The sequence below is a fragment of the Zootoca vivipara genome, chromosome 17, assembly GCF_963506605.1.
Source record: "Zootoca vivipara chromosome 17, rZooViv1.1, whole genome shotgun sequence".
Classification (NCBI taxonomy): domain Eukaryota; kingdom Metazoa; phylum Chordata; class Lepidosauria; order Squamata; family Lacertidae; genus Zootoca; species Zootoca vivipara.
The window spans coordinates 19350359-19377903 of NC_083292.1; the positions used below are offsets into that span (position 1 = coordinate 19350359).

Consider the following 27545-nt stretch of genomic DNA (forward strand, 5'->3'; position numbering starts at 1 on the left):
ATGTGGGACTTTAGCTCTCTATTTTTGGATAAATTAAAAAAAATGCATGAAAAGCATGCTATTCTGTGCCTGCTCTAACCTAAAAATCTGCAGGCATTTATAGGCTTAAGGCTAGTTTAAGTGTCTGCTTTCTAAATACTCGCTTATTTGGAAAGCCTCAAATAGAGAGATGCAAAATCTTCAAGCAGATCCGCACTGAACGGGGCTGCTTTCTGTTCAGGGTGCCAACCTTGTCCTCCATCAGGTTGGTTAATCTGTTATCCTCTAGAAGTTGTTGGAATACAACTCACATCATTCCAGACCACTGATTGACCATGCTGGCTGGGGATGAAGGCAGTTGGAGTTAAGCCTATGGAGGGGGCACAGGTTAGAACAATTCCTGCTCTATAAGATGACGAGACTCAAGCAGAGCATTCCACTACCACCCTCCACCACAGGTTTACTCTGGAAGACGGCCATTGGTGCAGAACCTGTGGCCCCCTCACATGTTGCTGGACTACAACCCCCGTCATCCCTGACCACTGGCTATGCTAGGTGGACCTTATGGAAGTTCAGCAGCAGCTGGAGAGCCACAGGTTCCCCCCACCAGATGTAGACTGTACTGAGCTAGATTGACCAATGGCCTGAACCTGCTATAAGCCAGATTCCTTTGTTCTTAAGTCTTTTAACTCTGCATTTGCTACAGTGCTGGACAAATGGAAAGAATTCTTCCCTTTCTAACTTGTAATAGTTGCTGACGCTTCATGATCAGTGCAGACAAGGTAAAACCATTATGCAGGAACTGACCAAATCAGCAAAAACTCTTATGCTGCCTTCCTTTTGGCTGATTTCCATGCTGCAGTACTGACTGAAAATGCCATCCTATCAGATTTCAAGTGTCTGTTCCGGGGGGGTCACCTGCTGCTGAGCTGGTGCACTTCACCGATTCAAATCTTGGCACTAGACTTCATGTGGAATTACATTAGGTAAGGTTCATTGCTAAAGAACATCCAACTGACAGGCTGAAGTTTTTGTTCCTTACGAGAAAACTTCAGTGCACAACTTGACACATCAATGCTTTTCAGAGCTGTGTCAAAGTGTATTCTAGCCCATCACCACCTGGGCAGGCCCCAGGGGTTCTCATGGACCAGCTGAGGCCGGTACATTTATTGTATGCCCAGTATCAAAATAACATTGATGCCAGATACTTGAACAGCTGTGTGCTGGGAGAATAGGAGAGCCCCACAGCCTGGGCGTAAGCACAAGACACATTTAATGGACAGGAATCTCAACCTTGCCGAAGTTTGAACTGGCTGCAATTATCGAATAAAACATTTGACAGAATGGGGGGGGGGGAGATGGGTGACTATATCAGCCTATTAGTGAAAAAATGTACCGGTAAGTGGAGAGGCTAGTCAAAGTTCAAAAGTGGGACGGGGTGTGTGATATCAGGAAGTACATATTCTAACATCTGTTCCCCCTTTCTCTTTTGGAGGGATAGGGAGGAAAACTGAATGCATGCCTTTGTTCCCAATTCTTTCCCCAGCCTTTAGCATTTTGGGGAGTCTTCAGGAAGTGGCAAGTACGGTAAGGCCTCTGCTGCTAGAGATCTTCATCCCCATTTAGGCTCATGAGATGCCTACACAGATTTCACACTTGCCTACTGTAGAGCACAAAGTACAGTCAAAGTTCAGTTTTCAAACGTCTCGGCTGCCAAACGTTTCAAAAGCTGAATGCCGAAAACCCAGAAGTGAATGCTTCCATTTTTGAACGCGCCTCCGGTCGAACAGCTTCCAAGGCGCGTTTCTCAATTTTCCCCATTGAACTTGCTGACAGCCCTTTGATCCTCGGTTTTTGAGCATTTCGGAAGGAGGTTGCAAATATAACAACATTATACAACAATAATAGCCCAGACCATGGTCTGAAGATACATGAGGTCACCATCTTGCTTGCTGGAGCTAGGTTGGTCTGGGCAGCGAGAAAAGAATTGACATGATGCAGGATTGAAAGCATGAAGTACTTTACACAATCCTGATGCGTAACTGAGGAATTCGCTAGGAATAAAAGTTGGAGGTGATGGCCAACAATCTCAAGATTTCTTGAAAAGGGCATTGGCCCCACTATTCAGGTGGACATAGGAAGTTGCCTTGTATGGAGTTAAATCACTGGCCCGTTTAGCTTAGTATTGTCTACACTGACTGACAGCAGCTCTCCAGGGTTTCGGGCAGGTGCCTTTTCCCAGCCCTACCTAGGCATATTGAGGATTGAGACCTCCTGCATGCAAAGCAGCTGCTCTACCACTGAGCTACGACCCCTCCCCCAGAAGTAGTACCCCATCTGCACAACAGAGGCTAGAGGCAGAACACAAGTAGCCCCTCACTTTCACACCCTGCTTGTGGGCTTGCAAAAAAGAGCTGGTGGAAAACATGGTGGACTAGTTGGGAACTTGATCTCATCCATCAAGGCTGCTATATTATTATTGGTGCTGACAAATGTTCACAAGGAACTGCCTGCACAGCAAGGTCCATTGTGTATGCATAAATATCTTTGTCGCATTCCCCTATAAATAACAATGCACAGCTGTTGCAGTTCTCTGTAATGGGTTGCTGGTTGTTACATGCTGATGCTCTCCATAAGCAAGGATGGAAAAGTACTGTCCCTTGGGATAAAGGCATTGCACTGTGAGCCTCCAAGAGGAAGAGTTTCCCCTTCTCCACCTCTTCAGGAAGGGATCATGCCTTTGTTTCGCTTCCGGTCTGCCATGGCACGCCGATTATGATTAGCCCTGGTCCCTTTGCTGGCTTCTTTCTTCCTGCGCTCCTGGACTGTCTCTCGGCTCTGGCCATGTCCCTTGGCGCTGCCCAAAATGACACCTGAATTGTCTGGCTTGTGCCTGTGTAAGAGGAAGAAGAGAAGTTTCATTGCTAAGTTCCACCAAATAGGCACAAATAGTGTCAGAAAAGGGTGGGGAGGGGAGGCAGTTCAGGCCGACAGAAACTTAATGGGTCTGAGCACCAGAGGGTCACAGTAATCCTGAAATGCAAAATCTGTAGAAAAGACAGGGACAGCCGTCTCAGAAGTGATACTGCTCTATATGTCAAATGTGGCAATGTCCAAGTAACGAAAAGTCTTTAAAATTCCGCCAGGGGAGCAGTGGGCCTCCAGAATGTGCTGTACATCTCCCATCATCGCTGAACATTGGTCATGCTGGGCAGATGGAGGCAGGAGTCCAACATCTGGTAACACCCCCCCCCCCAGGTTTCCCCTCCCAAGATTGCTGTGCTTGTTTATTATTATACATTGTACCCCATCTTTCCTTGAAGGAGCTTGAGGCGGCATCCGTGACTCACTCCTTCCCCATTTTGTCCTCCCACAAACCCTGTGAGTTAGGTTAGGCTAAGAAACATCAACTGGCTCAAGGTCACAGAGTGAAGTTCATGGCTGGCTGAGTGGGGATTTGCACGCAGGCCTCTCAGGTCCTCATCTAACTTTCTGGCCACTAAACTGCAAAGGCTCTCAGGTATACTTCTAAATATTAGTCCCTCAAAGTAACAGAACACTAGAGATATACTATTCTACATCCCACCAATCAAAACTCTGACACTGCCTCTTTTATTTCCTTCAGACATCTGAAGACAGGACAAAAGGAGTAAATCTTGCGTTAGTGGAAGACACTTCAAGTGCCCTCACAATAATACTGGGGTCACAGTTATGATTTGTAGACATGATTGTGCCTTAGGATAGTTAGTCATGGAAGTAGCCCTTGATTTAATCTTGCAGGGCGCCCAGGACCCTCATCCAAGTGGTTCTGACCAGTAGTTTGCGACTGTGCTCACAAAGTTATCAAATTCAGCACATATGTGAATGGAAAGCCCAACATATTAACAGTGATATTTCTAGGAGGGGGGGGGCAGAATAAAAATGAGGGAATTGGTGAAAAGAAAATGGGAGAGAGTAAGGTGGGTCACATCCTTTCAAAAAGGCCGGAACATAAGAAGAGGCTGCTGCATCAAACCAATGGTCCATCTAATCCAGCCTTCTGTTCTCACAGTCTCTATAGAAAACCTACAAGCAGGATTCAAGCACAAGAGTACTCCTCCTCCTGCCATGGTTTTCATTTGAAGCATTACTGCTTCTCACAGTTAAGGGTGAACATAGCTATCATGGTTAGTAGCCAGTGACAGCCCTATCCTCTATGAATCCATCCAATCCTCTTTTCAAGCCATCCAAGTTAGTGATCGCTGCCTCCTGTCGAAGCGAGTTTAACCACATAGTTAAATATGTGGTTTGTGAAGAAGTAGGAGGCTCAGGGTTAAAAAAAAAGGTGGGTGGGAAAAGAGGAATTGACAGTGAGAAAAGACATTGAAATAAAATGCATTTAAATGCTAGATAAGTTAGAAACTAATCAGGGAAGCAGCTGGAATGAGGTACAACAACAACAATAAAAAAATACCCCGTCCAGCTGACTTGGGTTGCCCCAGCCACTCTGGGCAGCTTCCAACAGATATAAAAGCATAATAAGACATCAAACATTAAAAACATCCCCATAAGATTAGTGATGGTCAGCTGACACTCCCACTTAAAAAATATCTGCTGGAGAAAGTCCTCCAACCCTTTGGAGTGGATTTAAGGGGATGTGGAGGACTAAAATGAGGAGGGGCAATCACCCAAAAGTTTTCCCCACCCCATTCATCTGATGGAAGCTTTCCTGTCAGCTGAGCAACTCAGCTGGATACAGCACACAGCAAGTCACTGGGCCTAGATGGCTTGCAACCAAGAATTCTTGGAAGAACTCAAATGTGAATTTGCTGATCTTCTAACAAGAGTACGCAACCTTGTTCATGAAACTGGTTTTCATAGCAGAGGATTGAAAGGCAGCCAACATAACACCCCTTTTAATATGGCACAGAGGAATTTCAAGTCTCACGGATATGGCAGCGGCAGCTAGATCAGCTGTTTGTTGTGAATGGTTGTCAGATGTGGCCCTCTGTTTGAAGGTGTCCCCTGTTTTGAGGGCTGTCGTTCCATATGTGGTAGAAAGACCAGGAGCCACAGAAGGGGAGTTGCATCTTACCCTTTCCTGGCGAGGAAAGTCATCCGCCGGGCTTCAGCTCTCTCCCGCAGCACAGCTGGGTCCTGCACAAAGTGGTCCTGCTGCACATGAAGGAAAGAATGGAGCCCCAGTTCATTTCCAGTTCAAAATGCTGGTGGGCCTTCCAAGTGCTGTTGAACTAAATCCAATGTTGGGCTAGGCTGGCTGAGGCTGATGGGAATCACAGCCCAGCAGCATCTGCAGTGTGGATGAAGGGGAGGGGCCCCACCTCCCTCATCCCCGCAGAAAAGGGGCTAGTCCTCAACAAGGCAGTATGCACTTTGTTGTGGAGATGGATCTTTGGGGCCCTTTGCACTTCCCCTATCTACCCTCCCCTCCATCTTACTTCCCCTCCCTCCACTGTCTTCTCTGTGTTGAATTTCAGCACTGTAACTTCCTCAGGGCAGGGACCTATCTTCTTGCTGCTGCTCTGTACAGCCCCACAGGCTGTGGTTATCATTACATCTCCATTGGCTGAAGCACATCAGCTCCACTTAGCCACAGGGACCTTGGAGGCCTCCCTGGCCTGTCCCAAAAGAGCCATCTTCCCGGAGAACAGCACTGCAAGGGTTTGCCTCACAACCCTTCCTTCAGAGCTGCCCTGCAACAATCACCTTTGCAGCCCCCTTTTCATCAGCTGCCGCCAACTCCTCTTCATTGTCATCTTCCTCGTCCTCTTCTTTCTGATCTTTTGGTCTCAGAACTTGAGGGATGGTAAACGGCCTAATGCAGGGAGAAATGAATGGATGAGACGTTTCAAGGAGAGGGATTGCTTTTCAAAGTACTCTGGGAATTGTAGCTTTGAGAGGGGAAGAGGGGTCTCTCCTAACCCTTAAAAAAACTATAGCTCCCAGAATTCTTTTGGAGAAGCCATGACTGTTTAAAGTGGCATCACAGGGCTTTAGTTGCATGGTGTGAATGCGTCCTGACTGTGGAAAAACATGGGACCTAGCTGAGAATGGAGGGAGAGGGAGTGAGTGCCCTTCAAATCACACTTGCTGCACTACACAAATGATTATGGCAGGCTCCATTCAGAAAGGCCTCTTAACTCACCTCCTGCTGATCAGCTCGTCATCTGAGTCGGCATCGTTTGCTCCCACCTGGTTGCCATCATAGGTGTCATCGTATTCGTCCTCATAGTCATCCGGGTAGGAAAGACCTGCTCCGCTCTGCTCTGGGACCTCCTCCACTATCACAGAGTACTGGCTGTAGCGCTCCCTCTGCTCATTCACAAGGCGCTTGTCATTCACCAGACTTTTGGTTGTGGCTTTGTCAATCCTGGGAACACAAGGAAAGCCCAGCCAGATCAGAACAAAGGCTGATCCGGTCCAGAATCCTGTTTCACACAGAAGCCCCTCGGGAATGGCCATAGGTCAGTAGTGGAACATTTGCTTCAGAAGTTTCCAAGATAGGGCTGATAAAGACTCCTCTAAATCCCAGAACACCACTAGCAGTCAGTGCACACAACTAGATGAACCAGTGGCATGACTGGGCATTAGAGAGCTTCCCAAGTCTTAAGGAAAGGCTGTAGCTCACTGGCAGAGAATCGGCTTCGCATGGAAAAAGTCTCAGATTCAATCCCCAGCATCTACAGGAGCTCTGCCCCCTGCTCAAAAACCCAGAGAGCCACTGCCAGTCAAGTGTGGGCAATACTCAACTTGTACCAATGGCCTGGCTCCGTATAAGATACACAAAGTTCCTATTTAAATCAGCCTTTAATTTGGAACCATGAGGACTAGAATCTTACCTCATTGTAGGGAGGTATTCGCTGTTATACAGTGGCAGAACACATGGCAAAAGGTCAAAGGTTCAATTCTTGGCATCTCCAGGTAGGGTTTAGGGGACAGCAGCTGCCAGTCAGTATATAGACAATACTGAGTGAAATGAACTAACAGTCTGACCCAATATAAGGCAGCTCCCTATTTTCCTGCTAGGCCACTAAATGGTCTGATGTTTAGCCATTTATATACTCCATGAATTGAACAATGTCTATATTATATAACCACATTGTCATTGTAATGTGGAAGCGCTGTAGCTCAGTGGTAGGGCATCTGCTTTGACGAAGGTCACAGGTTCAATCCCCAATGGCATCTCCAGGTAGGGTTGGGAAAGACTCTGTGTCTGAAACACTACACTAGATGAACCGAGGGGTCTGAGTCAGTGGCCTCCTATGTGACCGCTCCTTATTCTTGAGCATGACACCTTCTCCTTCCCTTGTCTCTGGCCTATCCCATTTCCCTGGCTGGCTGGCTCCCCACTCCCTTTGGAATGGCACTTTGGTTTTGAGATCCCAGCCAAGCAAGTGACATTTTGGACTTGTCCTTTCTGCAGACATCTTCAGGTGATACTGCCTGGGGCTGTCGTGCTGGGCCCTGATCCTGCAGATGCTAAGCCTGGAACTCCCACCAGCAACCTACACTTTTGATCAGTGCCACACCCCCTATGCTTCAGTAAGCCTTACCAAGGAACAATGTCAAAATCTGCTTCCTAACTGCCAATCCAGCAATTTATTGTTATTACTTTGCTCCCGGGGATATACAAGGTATTCACGTCTGGGCTTTTCCGTGCAGCATTCCTCTCATACCATGGATGGAAGATCACGTCTCAGGAGCAAGTGCAACTGGAACAACCAGCTGCTTGAGGCATCCCAGTGTCGACTTAATGAAAGGCTTCCTTGGAAGCACAGAAGCAGAGGGGAAGTCCCCTCCAAGGCTCCACCCTTGGCTTTCCTTAAATCAGGAAACAGCTAGAGGGAGCTACAATTCCTAGAGCGGTTTGAAGAGTGTAGCTCCAAGGAAGGGGATAGGGGTCTCTTCCTAAGAACTCTCAAGACCCTCAACAAACTACAACTCCTATAACTTTTGGAGGGAAGCCATGACCATTTAAAGTGGGATCACAGTACTTTAAATGTATGGTGCAAATGTGGTCTTAATCTTAAAACAGCAAAGCGATTTTTAAAAAATTATCAGAGTGCCTTGAGAGCAGCAGGTGGGCAGACTTTGCTGGTTGGGGCATATGGGAGTTGTAGTCCATAGCACCTGGAGGCCAGCAGGTTGGTGAAGACTGATTCAGGTGGTATTCTGGCATTATAACAATTGGGAGGCGGGGATTAGAAACGTAACAGGGGTTGTGAAAAGGAGCTGCACCACTCTAAACAATGGCGAAAAACAGATTTTGTTTTTAAAAATACCGCTTACAACAGCCAGCACTCATGATAACACTCCAGAAGTCAACCTCTGCTCTCTGAAAAATGGCGCTTTCCAGATTCCTTCCTACCCATGGTAGGAGGAGAGGGGAAGGGACGGAACCTTCCTGCGCCGAGGATGTTAAAAACCAGAGCACTATGAAAAAAGAACAATGCCCAACACCGATGGCTAAAAAAACAGATCCACCAATCCCAACCCATAGAAATTACGCAGGGCAGGTACAGGAAAGCTTTGGCCCTCCAAATGTTGCTGAACCACAACTCCCATCATCTCTGGCTATTGGCCATGCTTGCTAAGGCTAATTGGAGTTGTTTTCAGCAACACCTAGAGGTCTACTCCTGGTGTAGGGTCTTTTATCTTTACCAGTAATATTGCTTCCTAACTTGACAGCCATTGATCAGACACAGCCTGAAAAGGTTGTCCAGGCTCCAGGCAACTCACCGCTTGCCTTTCTGCACCCGGGAGAGATCCAGAGAGTCCTGGCTGAAAACATCAAACTCATCATTCTGGAAAACGTTGCATCGGGAAGTGAGGAGAGGTGTTGGGTCTGGCTTCACTGACCTGACAGAAAAAGATGAAACACTCCCAATTTATTTTATTTATTATTGCGTTTATATCCCACTTTTCCTTCAAGAGCTAAAGGTGACGTAGATGGTTCTTCCTCTCCCCATTTTATCTGTACAACAACCCTGTAGGAGAGCTTAAGCTGAAAGAGCAGATGGCCCATGGTCAACCAATGAGCTTTAACATGGCTATGTGGCTATTTGAACCCTGGGGACGCAGTTCTTAATTCAGCATTCCAACCACTACACCACTCTCTTCAGAAGAACAATCTTTAAAAATTCCTCACAAAACCAAGCAGCAGCCTGTGGCTCTGGAAATGCAATTCTATGCCCACTAATCTGAGACCTGCACCATCCAAACTCAACAGGGCATGCTTTTGAGTAGACATGCACAGCAGACATATGCTGTAGCTGATTTAAGGGAATTTCAATCAAAGTCATACACCCGGCATCCCCAAACTGCGGCCCTCCAGATGTTTTGGCCTACAACTCCCATGATCCCTAGCTAACAGGACCAGTGGTCGGGGAATATGGGAATTGTAGTCCAAAACATCTGGAGGGCCGAAGCTTGGGGATGCCTGGCCTACACTAATACACTGATTATAAATATACATATTTATAGATAATATATAAATATGTTATTGGGTTATTGTTTTTATTTTATATATTGTGATCTTTTCTGTGAACTGCCCTGAGACCTCCGGGTGTAGGGTGGTATATAAATTCAATAAAATAAATACCGTAAAATAAAATAAAATAAAAAATAGCACCACTGCCACTTTTTTATTCCTAGTCAAATGCCTGGTTTAAAAGAATGGTTCTTTCCACAATAAGGTAAAAATCAGAGTAAAAGCATCCTTGAAACTAGAAACAAAGAAAAATAATGTGTGGATGGTCCAGGTTAAACCCACCACTGATGCACTATTATTGTGTCCACAACATGCCATGAAAACAAAATTCACAACAAACAAACAAAAACAAAAACAAACAAACATGGCAGTCTGCAGGGGCTCCAAGTGGGTAAGAGAAGCAACTCCCCCACCCAGATCTACCTGGGCATTGCTCGGTCCAGCTTCTCCAAGGCTGCCACCAGCTTGTCCTCCAGAACGTTGTTGATCACCTGCTCTACGCTGTAGTTGTACTCCTCCAAGCAGGCCAGGACAAAGCCTTCTCCAAGATCAGGGAGCAGGTCCTTCACTTGGGAGATCAGGGAATCCAGCTCCACCCCAGAGACCTTGCACACAGGGGCCGCGGCTGCTCCAGCGTACTAGTCACATCAAAGGCAACAGGGAGCGTTACCCCAGAAGAGTCACAATGCTGAAGGTAGCTGGGTGTGCAGAACCACAGCCGGGGGCAGGGTGGGGGGTGGTTGCCATCAGGTTATCATCAAGTTTTTGTGCCAAATATGCATAAATCAAATTCAGCCCCCCTCCCAACCCTCTCACTTTTCCCCATTATCTAAATTCACTGCAGGCTCAAAGCAGTTTCCATATGAAAGAGGCAAACATGGAACGGAGGATGAATCTCTCAGGAGCAGCAGGGCGCACTTTGTTCAGAACACTCCTTACAATCATCCCAGGGAGTGGCACGACCTGTAATCTTAGTCTCAGTACTGCCCTTGTAGAACTCAAGAGGGAGGTCAGATAAAACTAAAATTAGTTGATTCTGCCTACCAGTGGGCACCACCAGTCACCTCCCCCCCCCCACTTTCTACCTGACAATGGTCAGGAATGATTGAAGTCCAGCAGCATTTGGGGGATGGGACACAGGGTCCCCATCCCACAGATATACAGGCTCCATGGCTAACGTAGGTAGCTCCCCGACAACCTTGTTCCCCAGTTCACAGCAAGTCAAAGCTAGCAACATGCCCTGAAGACTCACCTCTGTGTGGTTTTCCTCCCTGAGTGTCTCTAGCCCCTCTGTATTACTGGGCATCACCGGAGCCATGGTTTCCGGCAGGGCCAAGTCGTGGGCTGTTTTTTTCCTCCTGTCCACTCCCTCCCAGGCACTGTCCACTCCTTGCAGGATGTAAGCTGTCCTGGTCTCATCTCTGCCCAACAGCATTAAGGCACCACACACATGAATCTGATGTAAATCACACACAATGTAACTATAAGCCCGGGCATTCAGGGCAGATGTGCAGGGGTAGGTTGTGGATTGTCATGCATTCGGGGAACGATAACCTGCACATTCTCAGAAGCACCCTTGTTCCTTATTGTTACTGATTCCAAGCCTGAATTGTGGTGAATGCCTGCATTCATTAAACCTTGAGGAGGAGCAATGTTTTGGAGGATGCAAGCCAGTCTTCCCCAATGTGGTGCCCGCCATAGGATTTGGACTACAACTCCCATCAGCTCCAGCAAGGCAAGTCCAAAACATCTAGAGGGCATCAGGTTGGTGAAGGAAGTTCCCCAGACATGCCAGTAGAAAAGGATACAGGGTTGAGGAGGCTTGCTGGAGGAGGCTCACATCATCTGCTACAGGAAAGAGTTCATCATAGTCACGGAGAAACCTGCAAACATAAACACTGCACAATTACAAGGGAGAACTTCCCAGCAAAAATCCCTGCCTTGTGAAATTTACACGCAAAATGGACTGCCAAACAGTTTCAATGGCTAGGGAGGTTTTTTAAAAGTGCAATGAGCCACCAAAACCTAGGTGAAAAAGATGTATCTCTTTCAAGTCAGTTGCTCCACTGTACACACATGCACACACTTTCTCTAGGCCCACTGTTGTTGCCGGACAAAGCAGGTTTGCAGCATGGCTGTACTGACTGGGGCTGATGGCTGCTGTAGGCCAGGCTGCATTGACAGAATACATTCCAGAGGTTGTAAAGGACCTCCAACACCCAGCCAAGACTCTCACCTCCTCTCTTGAAGCACTGAGGTGAAGATCTGCAGGAAGTCTTCTATGTAAGGCTGGATATTATCACAGCTGAAACAAGAGGATAATGTTAACAACAAGCAAGGAACCCGTATAGGCTCAGGTGCAGCTTGTTCGTCCAGGGGCCTGATCTTTGGAGTTGGGAGCAAGAGGTCCTGGGTTCAGTTCCCAGACAAGCCCACGTTCCTAGGAAAGGAGCTAGAGCTCAGTGGCAGAGCACACCCTGTACATTCAGGGCTCCCAAATACAGTTCTGACATCTCAAGTTAAAAGGTTCAAGTGGCAGGTGATTGGGAAAGATACTGCTCTGCTCCAAATCCTGGAGAGCTGTAGCTTAGTGGTAGAGCATATCATATGCATGCAGAAGGTTCCAGGTTCCCCTTAATCTCCAGGTAGTCTAAGAAAATAGTCTAAGAAAGCCACTACCAGTTAGTGCAGGCAATACTGAGCTGGGTGGACTAATGGTCTGACTTAGTACACTGAAGGGCCGTCGCTCAGCAGTAGACCACCAGCTTTCCATGCAGAAAGTCCCAGGTTCAATCCCAGCACCATCAAGTAGCACTTGGAATGTGGACAGTTGCTGTCAGATGCTGAGCTAGATGGACCAATGGTTTGGCTTGACATAAGGCAGCTTCCTGTGACAGGGGAAGGGCCACAGCTGAGTGAGAGAGCATCTGCTTTGCATGCAGAAGGTCCTAGATTCGTTCCCCAACATCTGTAATCATTATCTGTTTCTAAGGTTTCTTTCCTGGTGTCATAAATATGAGTGTGTATATGTGTAAGGGCAACCCACTGAATGGAATCTATGCCCGCAACAAGTACATACCTGCTTTCCAAAATGGGCTGAAGGCACAACTGGTTTATGATCATATGGAAAACTTCCACCATCTTCTTCCGAGAATGAGACAGCCTCTTCCACAAATCTGACAACAAGCTGATGGTGGGGAGGGGAGAGGCGAGAGAGAATTTCTGACACAGAAGCAAAAGGAAGTTGTAGTGGTAGTTGTTATTACTATTATTTTCTTCAACCCACTCTTCATCGCAAGGTTCCAAAGTGGGGTATATACATTCAATAAAACACTAAATAACATTAAAACTTCACTTAAAGCCATGATTAAGTACAAAGGCTAGATTTAACTAACCAGTCCCGCTGGTGAAAGTCCAGGCTAGAATTTCTCCTAGCTCAATGGACCTTCCCTCCCATGATGCAACCTGAAATCCAACAACATCTGAAATGGCAACAGGTTGGAGAAAGCTGCTCTAACCATTATACCTTACTGGCTCTCCCTCCAGCCCAATCAATTGCAGCAGGGAACAGGAACAATGCAACTGAGCAGGATGAGTTACTAAATGAGTAGGGGTTAAATCCTGCTCAGTTCAGCAGGATTCCATAAAACCTCCATCCTGAAATTAGCAGGAACCCACAACTAAAACGGGGTGAGAGAGCCTTTGTTGTAGCTGCACTTTGCACTTGCTGTCATTGTGATGTCAGGCAACTGTCAGGTGGGCAGCCCCGCAAGGCTGATCCTGATCAGGATCTGGGGCCGTGGAGCCCAAACGTTTTCCCACCACCTGCCCTTAAAGGATGGTGGAACTTCAGGTGCACTGCAGGAGCAAACTGGGCATATATATTGCAGGGCTTGTGCCTGGAGGGGACAGCTGCACTTATTTCAGAGGGGAATGGTCACCTCCACAGGAAACATACCTGCTGTCCTCACGTTGCCTCTTCTTAATAGCAGCCTCCAGCTCAGGTATCACCAGCTCATAAAATGCAGCAAGCCTTTTTTGAAAAAAGTGAAACACACCTAATTGTGATTGAGATATATACTATACAGTATATATATATATAGAGAGAAATCAAATCAAGGAAGGCTATGTGTACAACATTCTAATATTGATAATACAGAGGAAGCTGTGCGGGGTCATAGCTCTGTCTAGAGTAGGTATAATCACATGGTGCTCCACAGATGCTATTTTAAATCTGGTACTGTATGCCTTTTTCGGAAAATGGTAAGCTGCTCTGACACATTTGTTTTTTTAGTAAGAAACTCTAGGAAATGCTTTTTAGCGTTCATACCATTTGGTATAGGTACTGCCACACAGCAGTTGCTGGTTCTATTATTCTTGATGAGTGATCGCCTTGGGATGTTTATTGTATCTGTCATTAACTGATCTGTTTCAATGCTTGTTTTATGACGTCCTTAAAATAATATAACAGAATCAAACCGGGTTAGATTGCTGTGTTATGTTTTGAAATGATTTAGTATTTGTAATGATTTGTATATTTTGTTTTTAAGCTGCTTTGAAAAGTGCCGTGCAAATTTAAATAATGATAAAGATAATAAATAAATATAGATAATGATGAAGAGGATGATAATAATGGATGCTCTCTCAGCTGTAATCTTTTCTGGGGCAGTGTTCTTCAACCTGGTGTGATCCCAGTGTAGTTGGACTACATCTCCCATCATCCCTGACCAAAGGCTAAACTGGCTGGGGATGATAAGAGTTGGAATCCAACAACACATATCTAGTGGAATTGAAGTTCATGCACGCCAGCACACACATGTGCGCGCGCACTCACTCACTCACTCACTCACACAGAGGCAGCCTACTAATATACCTGTAGCAGAAGTCATGCTTTTGGAATGTCTGGCAAGCCAAAGGAAAGACATCCAGAAAGGCCCAGAGGGTGATGCAAGTATCACACAGGTACAGTACAATATCCTTCAGCTCCTAGGAGGAAAAGAAAGGAAGGTCTATCATTATAAAACAACACAGATTTTAAAGCACAATTTAGTTTTTCTTTTAAAAGTAAGCTGCCAAGCAAAGCAATTCCCTGCCCTAGATTCCTCCCCTCCCCCTCCCTGCCCCAGTCTCTGGGTTCACTTCCTCCTCAGAGTTGGCATAACATAGCACCTCAGAATCTGAGCCAGGGAAGTCCTAAAGCGTACAGCTCCATTATTAGGCCCACCACAAGCGGTAGCATTAAGGACAGCAAACCGACGATTCTTTACATCAGATTTAAATTTTAAGCCGGCTTTTTCCTGCCTGATGCCCTCATAACATTTTAGACCAACTCCCACAAGCGTAGCCATGCTGTGGCTGCCGGGAGTTGTCATCCAAAACATCTGGAGAACATTTAAGCACATAAAATTCCATGCAAGTGAGTGATCAGGATAGCAAATGAGGGGCGGAGCTCCTCCTCAAGATTCTTTGGGGGAAGTCTTGTCCTTTAAATATATGGTGTCTATGCAGCCCTGATCCACAATTCCCAGCTGTCATATAAACACACACACACACAATCTTCTAGCATTTGCAGAACCAGATGAAATCAAATTTACAGGCAGTATATTCTCCTCATTTTTCATGAGAAACTAGCCTGCTTACCCCACCACCCCATCTCCCCAAATCAGTGTTTTCCTTTGCCCCCTAGAAAAATTATTGCAGATGCCCATGATTCTGAAGAAGTGTGCATGCACACAAAAGCTCATACCAATGACAAACTTAGTTGGTCTCTAAGGTGTTACTGGAAGGATTTTTTTTATTTTGTTTCGCCCATGATTCTGTTTATCAAAGAATACAAAGGAAGGAAGTGTTCAGTGAGATTTCAAAACTGAACACATAAAATATCAATACAGAAAAAAGTGTACAGCAAAGCACAGCAAAATTCATGTGATGAGGAAAAGCTGCCTCACCCAGTCACAGGACAGGGAAGGGAATGTGTTACCAGCAACCATGTGCAGAATGAGACATAATCTGTTGCGAGGGGGTGGGGAGAGAGAAAGTATCTGTGGTGAAGATTAAAGCTGAGGCCAGGTTTGGAGGAAGTACATTGGTCCCAGGAAATACCTGCCCCACCCCACCTGCAGAGGAATATCCCCAGGAGTCAATCGGATTCTTTCCTCCAGCTTCTGTGGTGTGGATGAAGCCCCTTCACACTGCAAGCCACATGTATGCAGAATGCTGCTGAGTACCTAGAAGGCACAAAGGGTCCATAAGCAGAATACAACTGGGTGCATTTTGCCTTTTATTGATGGTCATCATCTGACCAAGGTTATTGTAGCTGTTTTGTTGTTGTTATTAATAATAAATAAATAATAAATAATATTATAATATTTTAAATAATAATAATAATTTAATGTATTTATATTCCACATTTATCCCAAGCTGGGATTCATGGCAGCTTCCAATATTTAAAAACATTATATAATACAAGGTAATTACAGTGGTGCCTCGCTAGACGAACTTAATTCGTTCCACGGGTCTTTTCTTATAACGAAAAATTCGTCTAGTGAATCCCATAGGAATGCATTGATTTTTTGGGGGGGGGGTTGCCCATAGGAACAATGCAATGTTTTCCTATGGGAAACCGCGATTCACTAGATGAATTTTTTGAAAAACGAATTCGTCTAGCGAGGCAACCTCTGCTTGAAAAATCCTTTCGTTAAGCGGAAATTTCGTTAAGCAGGGCATTCGTTAAGCGAGGCACCACTGTATATAAAACTAGTTACAAACAATGATTAAAACACATTGGAACACATTTAGAACCAGCAATGAAAATCCAGTTTGCCCTGACAGCAGCCCAGAATCTTAGTTATCAAAGGCCTGTCTGAACAGGAAGATATTGGGCTGCTGGCTGAAGGATAACAAAGAGGAAGCCAGTCTAACCCCTCTTGGGAAAGAGAGCAGCCACAGAAAAGGCTCTCTCTTGGGTCACCAACAATCGTGTTCTGGTGTTGATGGGACCAAAAGAAGGTGCTGAGCTAAGGATCATAGCACCTGGGCAGGTTCGTAGGATTTTTCAAGTCACCTGGGCCCAAGCCACATGGGACTTTATAGGTCTGCTCTCCAAGGAAAGAACTCCCTTCCTTATAAAGGGGTGCCAGGGAGCATTTTTTTCAGCTTTCAGTTCACATTTCCTTCAGGCCAATTTTCCGGTGTGTGTGTGTGTGTGTGTGTGTGTGTGTGTGTGTGTGTGTGTGTGTGTCAGTCACACTGGATATACTGGCTGGGGGCTGATGGGAACTGGAGTCCAACAACATTTGTTTCCCCACAACTGGGGAACAGAGCTCCTCAAATAAGCCCAACAAGAAGTTACAACCTGAAGAACTGTAGGCACGGTTTCATCCAAGTCACTGAAATAGCTTGGCTGCTGAGTAAAGATGTTTTCTGAGGGGTGGGGTGGAGAGGGAGGAAAGAAGGAAGGAAAGAGAAAAAGATTGGTTTCAGGCAGGTTAAAATATCCAACACCATAAAAGGCTTCACACTTAATTAGGAGATCTCCATGCATCCTCGTAACTCATATTGGCCTGGTTTGAATGTTGCATTAAGCCAAATTATGGTTTACACATCCCTCTCTATTTTCCACCCAGGCAAGGAAGAGGCATTATCAGAGTTCAAGGACACACTCCAGCCAGGCAAAAACACAGAGGGAGGGTGTAAATCAGGACCAGTAAATACCAAGCAAAGGCTTGGAGGGCCATATCTAGACTCCAGGCTCAAGGTTTCTCAACCCTGCATTAAAGCTTTAATGTCCCTTAGCAATGGGCCATTTTGGAACAGCACCTCTTTTAAAAACTATTGCAGCTGAATGCTGGTTTTCTGTTTGCTAGTAAAGAAATAATGGAGCCTGACTTGACCAAAGTGAAAGTAATATTAAACAGTAAATAAAGAAACAGACACTTTACTCCTACAATTAGTTAAGCCAATTGGACTGAGGAAAGTGGCAGATTTGATTTAAATCCTGATTTTTAGAGGGTGCCGTCCCCCAACAAACCCATCACTTCACATACACACACACCCATTCCCTCACTAACCAATCATCTTATGGAGCAGAGGACCGTTGCCTTTTCCAAAGAGCACACACAGATCCAGGATTTTGGGGATATCAAACAAGAAGTTATTGTAAAGGATCTCTCCAAAAACAGATGGCGTGATGAAGTGATCCTAAAAGGGGGTGGGAAGAGAAAGATATTGAAAGATGCTTATGGATAACTAGCAAAATGCCCTTTGTCATCATGACAGATATGAAGGGGCAGCACATACTGCAAGCACCCTGAGGGGGTTGGGGAGGGATGATGCACATGTGTGCGTAATTGCGCTTCACTCTGTGATGTAAAAGTTTAAGAGGACAAAGGACAAGCCAGTCTTTATAGTCAGAAGGAAGAGCACAAGCCCTTGATTTAGGGGCTGGCCTGGAGAGATCTAAAAGTGCTCTGGATTTTGCTGCCTTTACAGAGCATCCTTTGACCAGTGTATATTTAGGGCTAAAAGGCTCCACAGAGTAGCTTTTAAGTACCTATAGGCATTTACCACATGCCCCCAAAGAACCTCCAGGGCAGCTCACAGCATGACAAAAACATAGCACCATGATCAATGAGCACAGATTAAAATTCATCTCCCTAAATCAACACATCTTAAAGCCACAAACACTGTAAAACAGGATAAAATTGCACACAAGCAGCCAGCCACCCCTCTGTAGCTGCAAACATCCACATAATATGCCTAAGGACAGTGACAGAGCAGGACCTATGAGCATTTCCCCGGGGTTTGATTTTCATAGCATTGGTACCACTACTGAGAAGAATGTATTCCTTGGCTACATCAATCCAACCAGGCATCCGCAAGTTTCAGCTGAGCTTTGGAGGCACTCAGAAGGAGGTATACAGCTTTTCAAGTGCCTCTGAAGCCCAACACAAGACCAGGGATGCCTCTTGCTTGACTGCCAGAAACCAGTTGAAAAACCCATCAGTGGATGAGGTGGGGGCACATGGTCCTGAATCTAACTCCAGAAAAGTGGAAGGATTCACAGCAAAGAGGTTCCTCCAATGACCTTAGTGAACAAAGAGGGTCATATGTGAGAAGTACCTGGTTGTTGAGAGAAGTGGTTAACCTATGGCATTTCAGATGTTGCTGGACTACAGCTCCCATCACCCCCAGCCAGCATGGCCAATGGTCAGAGATGGGGGTTGTATTCCAGCAACATCTAGATGGCCACACATTAGACACCTGTGCTTTTAAAAGTTAAGAACAGTGGCTTGTTTCCAATGTTAGCTCTACTCAGAGTAGACCCACCAAAATCAATCAACATGGCTCACTTAGGTCCATTAATTTCAGCTGGTCTACTTTGAGCATTGGATACAATCCATCTAAAAAAGGGAAAGAGAGAGCCAATGGTGTTCTTGCAGAGAGAACCAATAGGAGCGGCCAGTTTTGCCTTATTTCTTACAGGATGTATTGAAGTTACTTCTATGAAGATTAACTTGAAAAGAGTTGAGGTAATTAAGGGCAGGGAGCCTCAGGCATGGAGACTTCCCTATCTGGCCCGCAGAAGTCCCCCCAGGCCACACCTCCTCTCCCCAGGCCACCCCCCTCAGTGCTTTGCTTTGCTTTGCTTTGCTTTGCTTTGCTTTGCTTTGCTTTGCTTTGCACTGCACTGCACTGCACTGCACTGCACTGCACTGCACCATGAGTATTTTTGCCTGGCAGGACCATGTCCTGAAACTCTGATCAAACTTCTTGCTCGCCTGCATACAGGACAGAGAGGGGTGTGTGTGTGTTGAAACCAGCCTACTATGAAACATTAAGCTTGACATTCATTGCTCCGCCTACTTTTGCCTCTGGCCCTGCCTGCCACTGGCATGTGGCCCTCAGAAGGTTCCCCAGAAGGAAATGCGGCCCTGGGGACGATAAAGGTTTTCTCCCCCTGAAATAAATAACCTCCATGGAACAACATCTCTTTGAAGGTTCCAACTAATTGAACCTCCCTGGTGGCAAGACAATTTATGTACATAGGGGCCCCCAGAGGAAACAGCTGACAGAATATTGGATCAGGACCTAGGTTCAAACTGGGCTCCTCTTTGGCTGAAAAGGCACCACACATGTTATTTGTGAAGGTGAAAGGAAAGAAGAAAATGTTCTTTTCCTACCTTGGCCTTCAGGACAGAATGGGCTATATACCTAAACAAATACATTTAACATTTCCCAAAAACCATTTGAACATATTGGAGCGTAACTGTGCTTCTATTCATTAATGACTAGGGAATGGCGCTTGAATTATATATATATATGAATCTCCAGGTAGAGGCTATGAAGGGAAAGCCATTAGGAAAGACAAACAGAAACCTGCTATTTTTCCACACACAAAAACATGTACGCGCATCTCAAAAGCAGGCTGAGTAAAGAAATTATTTACTTTGGACTCCTTGTGAGTGGACATGCGGAGGAAGGTTAGGAAAACGTTCCGATGGAGGCATCTCTGGAGGTCATTCACCTCTGGAGGCAAGTCCGCCACTGTGTCAAACTTGCGAGGGGCGTGGCGCAGGTATGAATCCAGGCATTTCTGGAGCGTCTCATCAAATATCACCTGCCACAAGGAAACAAAAGGCCTCATGGGAAAAAGAAATCTGGCTGCCTAGCGGGACAGCAGATTACCACAGGAACTTATGTCAGTCTATTGCACATTGAATCAACAAGTGAGCAAAACATTTTAAGATGAAAGATGTGCCGAAAAAGCAAAGATTCCAGGACACTTGGAGGGGACGGGACACTTTCAAAGTTTCATTACACCACACATTTATCTTGAGTGTAATGCAGAGGCCTGGCCTCACCCCCTTGACAGATTTTATAATACTCATTTACAGAGTCAAACATGCTTCATAAATAGGACCACTGACCATTTTAATTGCCTTTAACTGGCTGGTTAAGCCTATTGATTCACATATCAAAATCTCAAGCTATTTATTTAATAAATAAAAGAATCTGGTAAATAAAATGTCACAGCTTGAATAAAATATGATCCTGAATACTATCTTTTTACTCTCTATTCAATAACACCAGAGACTCAAGGTACTCCTAAGAAAAACACAAAAGGTGTGCCCATAACTCTCAGCCTCAACTATCAAAACTGCATGTTGCATTTTTTCCCCTTATTTCTAGCAGCAGAAATGGGGAAGCCCACCCCTCAATTGCTGTTGGACCACAAACTCCCATCATTCCTGCCTGCCTGCAATGCTGGGGTTGATGAGAGTTGGGAGTGCAACAGGACCTGGATGGCCAAAGGCTCCTCACCCCTCCCCTATGAGCTCCTTACTGATGCTTCTACTGTGTTTCCCCGAAAATAAGACACTGTCTTATATTTATTTTTCCTCAAGAAGACACACTACGGCTTATTTTCAGGGGGTGTCTTATTCCAGCGGGAAGGGCTCCACGCGTGCGGAATGGCTGAGGGCAGCGAGCTGTTGCCGGGAGGCGCCGCGTCCATGTCTTATTTTCGGGGTGTGGCTTATATTGCGGAAATGCGTAGAAATCCTGCTACGGCTTATTTTATGGGTATGTCTTATTTTCGGGGAAACAGGGGACAGCAGGTGCAGGAGTGCTCAAATGAAAGAAAAAAGGGTAGGGCTTTAAGAGTTGTGAGTACGGGTGAACCTGAGGGCTAGGGATGAAATACCCCTGCCCTGCCCCCTCCTTGACTGCTTTCACTTGACCAATATGTGTCCTTGAACACAGTTAATGTCTCTCGTTTGCCCGGATCGAGAGATGTGTGTACGACTGGGGGTGTAGAAATGCCTGACTTCTTCGTGGCTGAAACTTACAGTAGCCTACTACAGAAAGGAACGATTCATACCTTTTGTCTCACCCGCTTTTGCCTCTGGCCCCACCCATCCCTAGCGCATGGCCCCCAGAAGGTCACCCAGAAGGGAAATGCAGCCTCCAGCATGAAAAAAGGTTCACCACCCCAGTGTAGAAGGAAGACTTATACTTTTATCATCACCACCAACACACCTACACATGCTTCTTTCTTCCTTTACAAAAGTAATGATACCTGGCACCAGAATTTGTCATGAGGCAGAGTCAAAAGCCAGTCCAGGTCATCTGCAACAAACTTGGCTCTCTCCCAGAACTCCTCCAGCAGGGCACGGTCGCCTCTGGCTTTCGGTGGGGGCTTATACAGCACAAAAGACCGCTCTGTTTTCTTTTCAGGATGCTGCAGAGAGGGGGATGGGAAATGCCACGGGATGTCAGCAGGTCAAAGACTAAACAGAAGTCCTCGGTGTTGACTTTCTGAGCTATCTCAAGAACCTGGGCACACCAGGGATAATTCTCCTATTTGTCAGAAACTTGGCCTGTGGTTTAGCAGAAATCCAGCCCCCTCATTTGTTGCTGCCTTTGGCTTGCTGGCTGCTCCCATTTCTCTTTCATCGCAAGGGGCCGGCTGAGTGGCGGTTTGGGGAGAACTCCTTCTTTTGCAAATGACACTTTTAGAATCCTGCAGAAGTCACAACAGACACTGCCTGGCTCCAGTTAAGATAAGAGCTGGCACCTTCCTCGTGCTCCCGTGTTTTCAAAACTAAAATAGCAGAAGCTGGATGGAGAGCACCCTTTGGATGTGTTGAAGATGTGCCAGGATCCTGCACTAACAGCCACAACATAGTATGAAAATGGAAAATCCGTATTCCAGGGGTGCCCAGTGTCCATTGGGACTGGTATGGCAGAAGGCATGGGGTCAATCAGTAGATGGAGCCAAACCAATGAGAGGCAGAGCCAACCAATTCTAGTTTTGTCTCCATCCTCCTGCTCCCTACTGAGCTCCATGAGGGCAACACTGAGACTAAGGAGGAAGAAGCTGACAGGCAGTAAGTGAGAAAGCAGGCAGGTGGAGGCAGACATGTTGGAGTGCCCTATTTGCCCTAATGGAGTAGTCTCTACTATGACTGTGCACAGGTGACAGCTTTTCAAGGGAGCTGGAAGGGGGAATTGTGGATTCAGTGCTACTCATAGGAAAAGCACATATCCATTTATTTTTCTCCATGTGGTTTAGGTTTTGCTTTAGTTCTTCCATTTTTAGTGTCCTACTGTGGTTTTTGATGAAACTGGTTTCTAGAGAGCTCGCTGGGAAAAGTTTGAGAAGACCTTCCTGGAGTTGCAGAGCGAGAAAAAAATTGCAAGCCAGAGAGGTGGCCAAATGAGATTTCTGGTGGGTAGGGGTGGGGCTGTGGTGCCCCAAACAGCAACTGGCTTTTCCCCATAATGAAGAGGAGGATAAATTATGCAAAATAGAAACAATGACAGAATGCATGAGACAAAATAAATCCTGTATATTTGCATAATTTACACAGCTTGCTAATTTCAGCTATTTTTATGGCAGTTTCTGTTTTTAGTGCAGGAAACCTACAGTTCAGTGGGCAGATGCGAGATCACTAGGTTTCCAGTTATAACCAGGAATGCCAGGCAATAAGAGGAAGGGAATTCTCTCTTTTGTTATTGTGCTTGATTTGCTTTTGGACCAATTGTCTTTTTAGAACAGTAAAACAGCTTAGTGGTAGAGCTACTGTTTTGCATGCAGAAAGCCCCAGGTTCGATCCTCAGAGTTTCCAAGTAATGCTAAGAAAGTGTCCTGTCTGAAACCTTCAAGAGCATAGGACCAATACATAGAAACCTGCAACCAGCCAGTGTAGACCCAGAGAGGCCCTCTAGACGTTGCTGGGCTGCAGCTTCTACCATCCCTGACTATTGGTCATGCTGCCTGGGGGCATAGCTGCCAAGTTATCCCTTTTTTAAAGGGATTTTCCCTTATGCTGAATAGGCTTCCTCGCGAGAAAAGGGAAAACTTGGCAGCTATGCCTGGGGGATAATGGAAGTTGGAGTCAAAAATGCTCAGGAAGGTTCCCCACCCCAAGTTAAAGGAGTCATATACTGCATTTTCACCCCTTAGCTAATTTTATTCTATGCATTAACAAAAATAAGAAGAGAATGGGTCAGGCTTCTGAACTGCAAAAAAACAAAAGCACTCCTCCGCTTACCAGGGCGGGTAAAGTTTTCATCTTTCCAGTCAGTGAATCTTTCTCTGTAAACTGGAGCTCATCCAGTGGCAATGCTGGCATACTGCCGTGTTATCTCTGCCTTTAAAACATAAGCACATAGGCACAGGTTGCATCAGGAACTGTTTCAAGAATGCACAACCAGCAACAAGCAAGACAGGTTGATCCTAGAAAAGCAGCCACACCTAGACATCAGCTATGTTTTTTACACAAACAGAGGAGCTGATGTGCAACTCAGGTGGAAAAGTATCTGTGGGCTTCCTGCACGAGGCCCAGAGAGCTAAGCATAATTTAGAGATATTGGTCATCGCTTTATGAATAGGCACCAGGGAGTGAGGGAATTTTAAGGTGTACAGAGCAATACAAATATCCTGTGGTCTAGCTAAATGGTTAGAGTTTATGCCTTGTATGCAGAAGGTCCCAGGTCTGGTCCCCAGCATCTCCAGGTAGAGCTGGGAGAGACCTGTCTGAAATCATGGAGAGCCACTGCCAGTCAGTGGAGGCAATACTGAAATGGATGGATCAATGGTCTGGCTCAGTATACGACAGCCTCCTCTGTTCCTATACTGTCATCTAGCCAAGCTTGTTTCCTATTACTAGCGTTATTGGGGTTCTCTGGAATGCAGTTGGGAGATAACTATAAGAGCTCATGGTATATTTCTAAGATGCTTGAGCTGTTAATCAGAGGTATATCACACTTGATGATCTCTCTACTCTATGCAGATCTGATGTCATTTCAAAACACAACAGGAGGAGGTGAGTACAGTAATACATGTGAAAAGGATCTAGGGGTCTTAGTAGACAACAACCATAACATGAGTCAGCACTGTGATGCAGCAGAGGAGAGAAAAGAGTAAGAACCAAAACGGTATGGCTCACTTTTTTAATGCTTCCCTGCAAGGAGGAAAGATGAAATCTCTGAGCATATAACCACTGTACCCTTACCCACCTTTCAATTATTTGTTTGTTTGTTTGTTACATATATATCCCCCCTTCCCCATTTCAAGGAGCTCATGGCAGTGTACTCCTCCCAGTTTTATATCACAACAACCTTGTGTGGGAGGTTAAGCTGGGAAGGAGCTGGTTGCAGCGAGGTGGTTAGGGTGTTGGACTAGGACCTGGGAGGCCAGGGTTCAAATCCCCACTTGGCCAGGAAATTGACTGGGTGACCTTGGGCCAGTCCCTACCTCTCAGCATAACCTACCTCACAGCGTTGATGAGAGGATAAAATGGGGAGTGGAGTGGAATGGGGGGGAGGGGGGAGAGAAATCCAAGTATGCCACCCTGAACTCTTTGGATTTAAATATAATGATGCTTTTAAAATAATATAAAAATAAATAATTTTTTAAATAATAAAAAAACAAGATTATGTCACCCAGTGACAAAGTCAATGCTGTCACTGCCGCCCAGCCTAATTACAAGGTGTTTTGAGAGGATGGGGGGGTGGAGGGAGGGAAGGACGGACACTGCTTTGAGCTTCTTCGAGGAAGGTTGGGATGCAAAATAGAATAAATGTATATAAATATTAATATTAATACTGTAAATGTGGGTGTGTATAAAATGAAGTCACCCAATTGCTGAAGGGGGAAAATCTGGCCACTTCCTCTCAACCGGACCTACCTCACAGGGTTGCTGAGAGGATGGATGGGGGAGAACCAGGTACAGTATATCGCCTTGAGCATTGCCTTAATAAAACACAACTATTTTTTTTAAAAAATAATGTAAATAAGCAAAGTCACCCAGCACCAACATCACTGCTGAAGGAGCGTCTCCACCCCCATCGTTCAGCCTGGACACGGAGCTCCAGCTCCAAGGGCCTTCTGGCAGTTCCCTCACTGCGAGAAGTGAGGTTGCTGGGAACCAGGGAGAGGGCCTTCTCAGTAGTGGCACCCGCCCTGTGGGGCGCCCTCCCATCAGATATCAAGGAAATAAACAACTACAGGTATCTGACTTTTAGAAGACATCTGAAGGCAGCCCTGTTTAGGGAAGTTTTTAATGTTTGATTCATTATTGCTTTTTATTATTTTTATTATTAATATTCTGTTGGGAGTCGCCCAGAGTGGCTGGGGAAACCAGCCAGATGGATGGGGTATAAGTAATAATTTATTTATTTATTTATTTATTTATTTATTATTCTTATTATCATTATGCTGAAAGGGGTTTTCGAACCCACTCCAGCCCCTCTGCCTAACCTCCCTCACAAGGTTGTTGAGAGGATGGGGAGGAGGGAGGGAGCCGGACACGCTACCTTGAGCTCCTTGGAGGAAGGAAGCCAAGGGTTTAACAAAACATAACTTTAAAATAATGTAAAGGGTGAACTTTAAATATACGGTCTTCCGGTGACGACATCATAGCTGATTGGGGGGAATTCGAACTCGGGGCTCCACGCTGCCCAGCCACCCACTAACGAACCCCGAGTGCCACGACGTCACTGGCCACCAACCCCCTCCCCCACCAGCTGCCACGCCGGCCGTGTAACGTCATAACGGCCATTCCTCCGGCTCGCGCGCGCGCCTGCCCCGCTCCTTTCGGTTCATTCCCCTCCTTCCCTCAGAGCACCCCGCAGTCAACCACTGACCCGAGGCCCGGACGCCCTCCTGCTTTCCCGGCCGCTTTCGTTTCTTTACGACAAGGCTCAAATAATAGTCTCCCACCCGGTTTTCCCTGCCGGCCTAGTCCTTCCGGGGTCGAAGAAGCGCTTCCGGTTCGGAGGAAGGTCCACCGAGATAACAAACGTAGCAGTTCTTATCGGCATATTACCGGTACGCTCCTCAGCAGGGTAGAAGCTATGGTTCTGTTTGCAGTTTTTGCAGGTGATAAAGGGTTGGATCAGGATTTAGTCATACTTAAGTGTAGACCCATTGAAAGCAGAGTTAAGTTCAATTCAACAGTTTTCAGTATGCCCACACTTATTTACATTTCTATATTAATGTTTATCAGAAAATTGGTTACTCAGATGCTCCATGGTGTTGAAATTTGTGGCTCTGACTAAAACTCCATTAAAGTTTTGGAAGAAGAGAAGAAGAAGAAGAGTTTGGATTTGATATCCCGCTTTATCACTACCCGAAGGAGTCTCAAAGCGGCTAACATTCTCCTTTCCCTTCGGGTAGTGATAAAGCGGGATATCAAATCCAAACTCTTCTTCTTCTTCTCTTCTAGACTAGCCCAAGGTCACCCAGCAGCTGCATGTGGAGGAGCAGAGACGCGAACCCGGCTTCCCAGATTACGAGTCTACCGCTCTTAACCACTACACCACAATGGCATAACACCCACCCCCCCGGAAACTATACTCTTTGCCACCAAGAATATTTGTAGCTCTTCCATGCTGGGAACCAGGGAATCAGCCAGAGGGCCTTCTCGGTGGCGGCACCCGGCTGCCTTTTTTTAATGGTGTTTTATTGTGTTTTAATATTTTGTACAGTGCTACCTGGAATTGGGTGATATCCAACTCCCAGGAGCTCAAGGTGGCATACAACAGTATTGAAATGGTACAATCGCAATGGAATCCTATGTAAATAAGCAGATACTTCTATATCAGGCATCCCCAAACTGCGGCCCTCCAGATGTTTTGGCCTACAACTCCCGTGATCCCTAGCTAAGAGGACCAGTGGTCAGGGATGATAGGAATTGTAGTCCAAAACATCTGGAGGGCCGAAGTTTGGGGATGCCTGTTCTATATGTTTGGCAGTAAGGATGTATATACAGTGGTACCTCTACGAATTTAATGCGTTCCGAACGCACATTCGTAAGTCGAAAATAATTGTAAGTCGAATCCCATAGGAATGCATTGGGATAAAAAATTCGTAAGTAGAAGCAAGCCTATCTAAAAATTCGTAAGTAGAAAAAATCCTATCTAAACAGCATCCAAGATGGCAGACGGAGCTCCATTCGTAAGTAGAAACATTCATAAGTAGAGTTATTCGTAAGTAGAGGTACCACTGTACAGTATATATAAACAGTTTACCAGTCTGCTAACCAAATGGTGGTTCAAATGATAACAC

The 27545-nt window shown here is 45.9% G+C and overlaps 2 protein-coding genes across 7 annotated transcripts in view; one reads left to right on the forward strand and one right to left on the reverse strand.

The window, feature by feature from the left end:
• The window catches only part of MTMR3 (myotubularin related protein 3), a 312417-nt gene that overhangs the window by 217656 nt on the left and 67216 nt on the right, over positions 1–27545 (forward strand). The window lies entirely within an intron of this gene.
• ASCC2 (activating signal cointegrator 1 complex subunit 2) lies at positions 10–26225 on the reverse strand. Of its 6 annotated transcripts, none has more exons than XM_035098348.2 (19): positions 26123–26225; positions 23527–23622; positions 21549–21710; positions 19917–20087; positions 17539–17668; positions 16824–16891; positions 15586–15696; positions 14343–14455; positions 13428–13502; positions 12549–12656; positions 11706–11774; positions 11278–11352; positions 10722–10890; positions 9893–10107; positions 8719–8838; positions 6125–6349; positions 5686–5794; positions 5054–5133; positions 10–2872 (listed from the first exon to the last, which is right to left on the reverse strand). In XM_035098348.2, the coding sequence occupies exons 2-19, from the start codon at positions 23605–23607 to the stop codon at positions 2701–2703; spliced, it is 2253 nt and encodes a 750-aa protein (XP_034954239.2). In that variant the 5' UTR covers positions 23608–23622; positions 26123–26225; the 3' UTR covers positions 10–2700. The 6 variants fall into 6 exon arrangements, with proteins under 6 accessions (XP_034954239.2, XP_034954241.2, XP_034954238.2 ...); XM_035098350.2 differs by having other exon boundaries at positions 5054–5130; positions 23527–23626; XM_035098347.2 differs by having other exon boundaries at positions 23527–23626.

Excerpts from the sequence above, each read along its gene's own strand:
- ASCC2 (XM_035098348.2), bottom strand. The coding sequence starts at position 23,607 with ATGCCAGCATTGCCACTGGATGAGCTCCAGTTTACAGAGAAAGATTCA. Across the intron at positions 17,669-19,916 it reads CCACTCACAAGGAGTCCAAA|GATCACTTCATCACGCCATC; the intron begins GTAAATAATTTC and ends ACCCCCTTTTAG. Across the intron at positions 5,795-6,124 it reads GACGAGCTGATCAGCAGGAG|GCCGTTTACCATCCCTCAAG; the intron begins GTGAGTTAAGAG and ends TCCCTGCATTAG.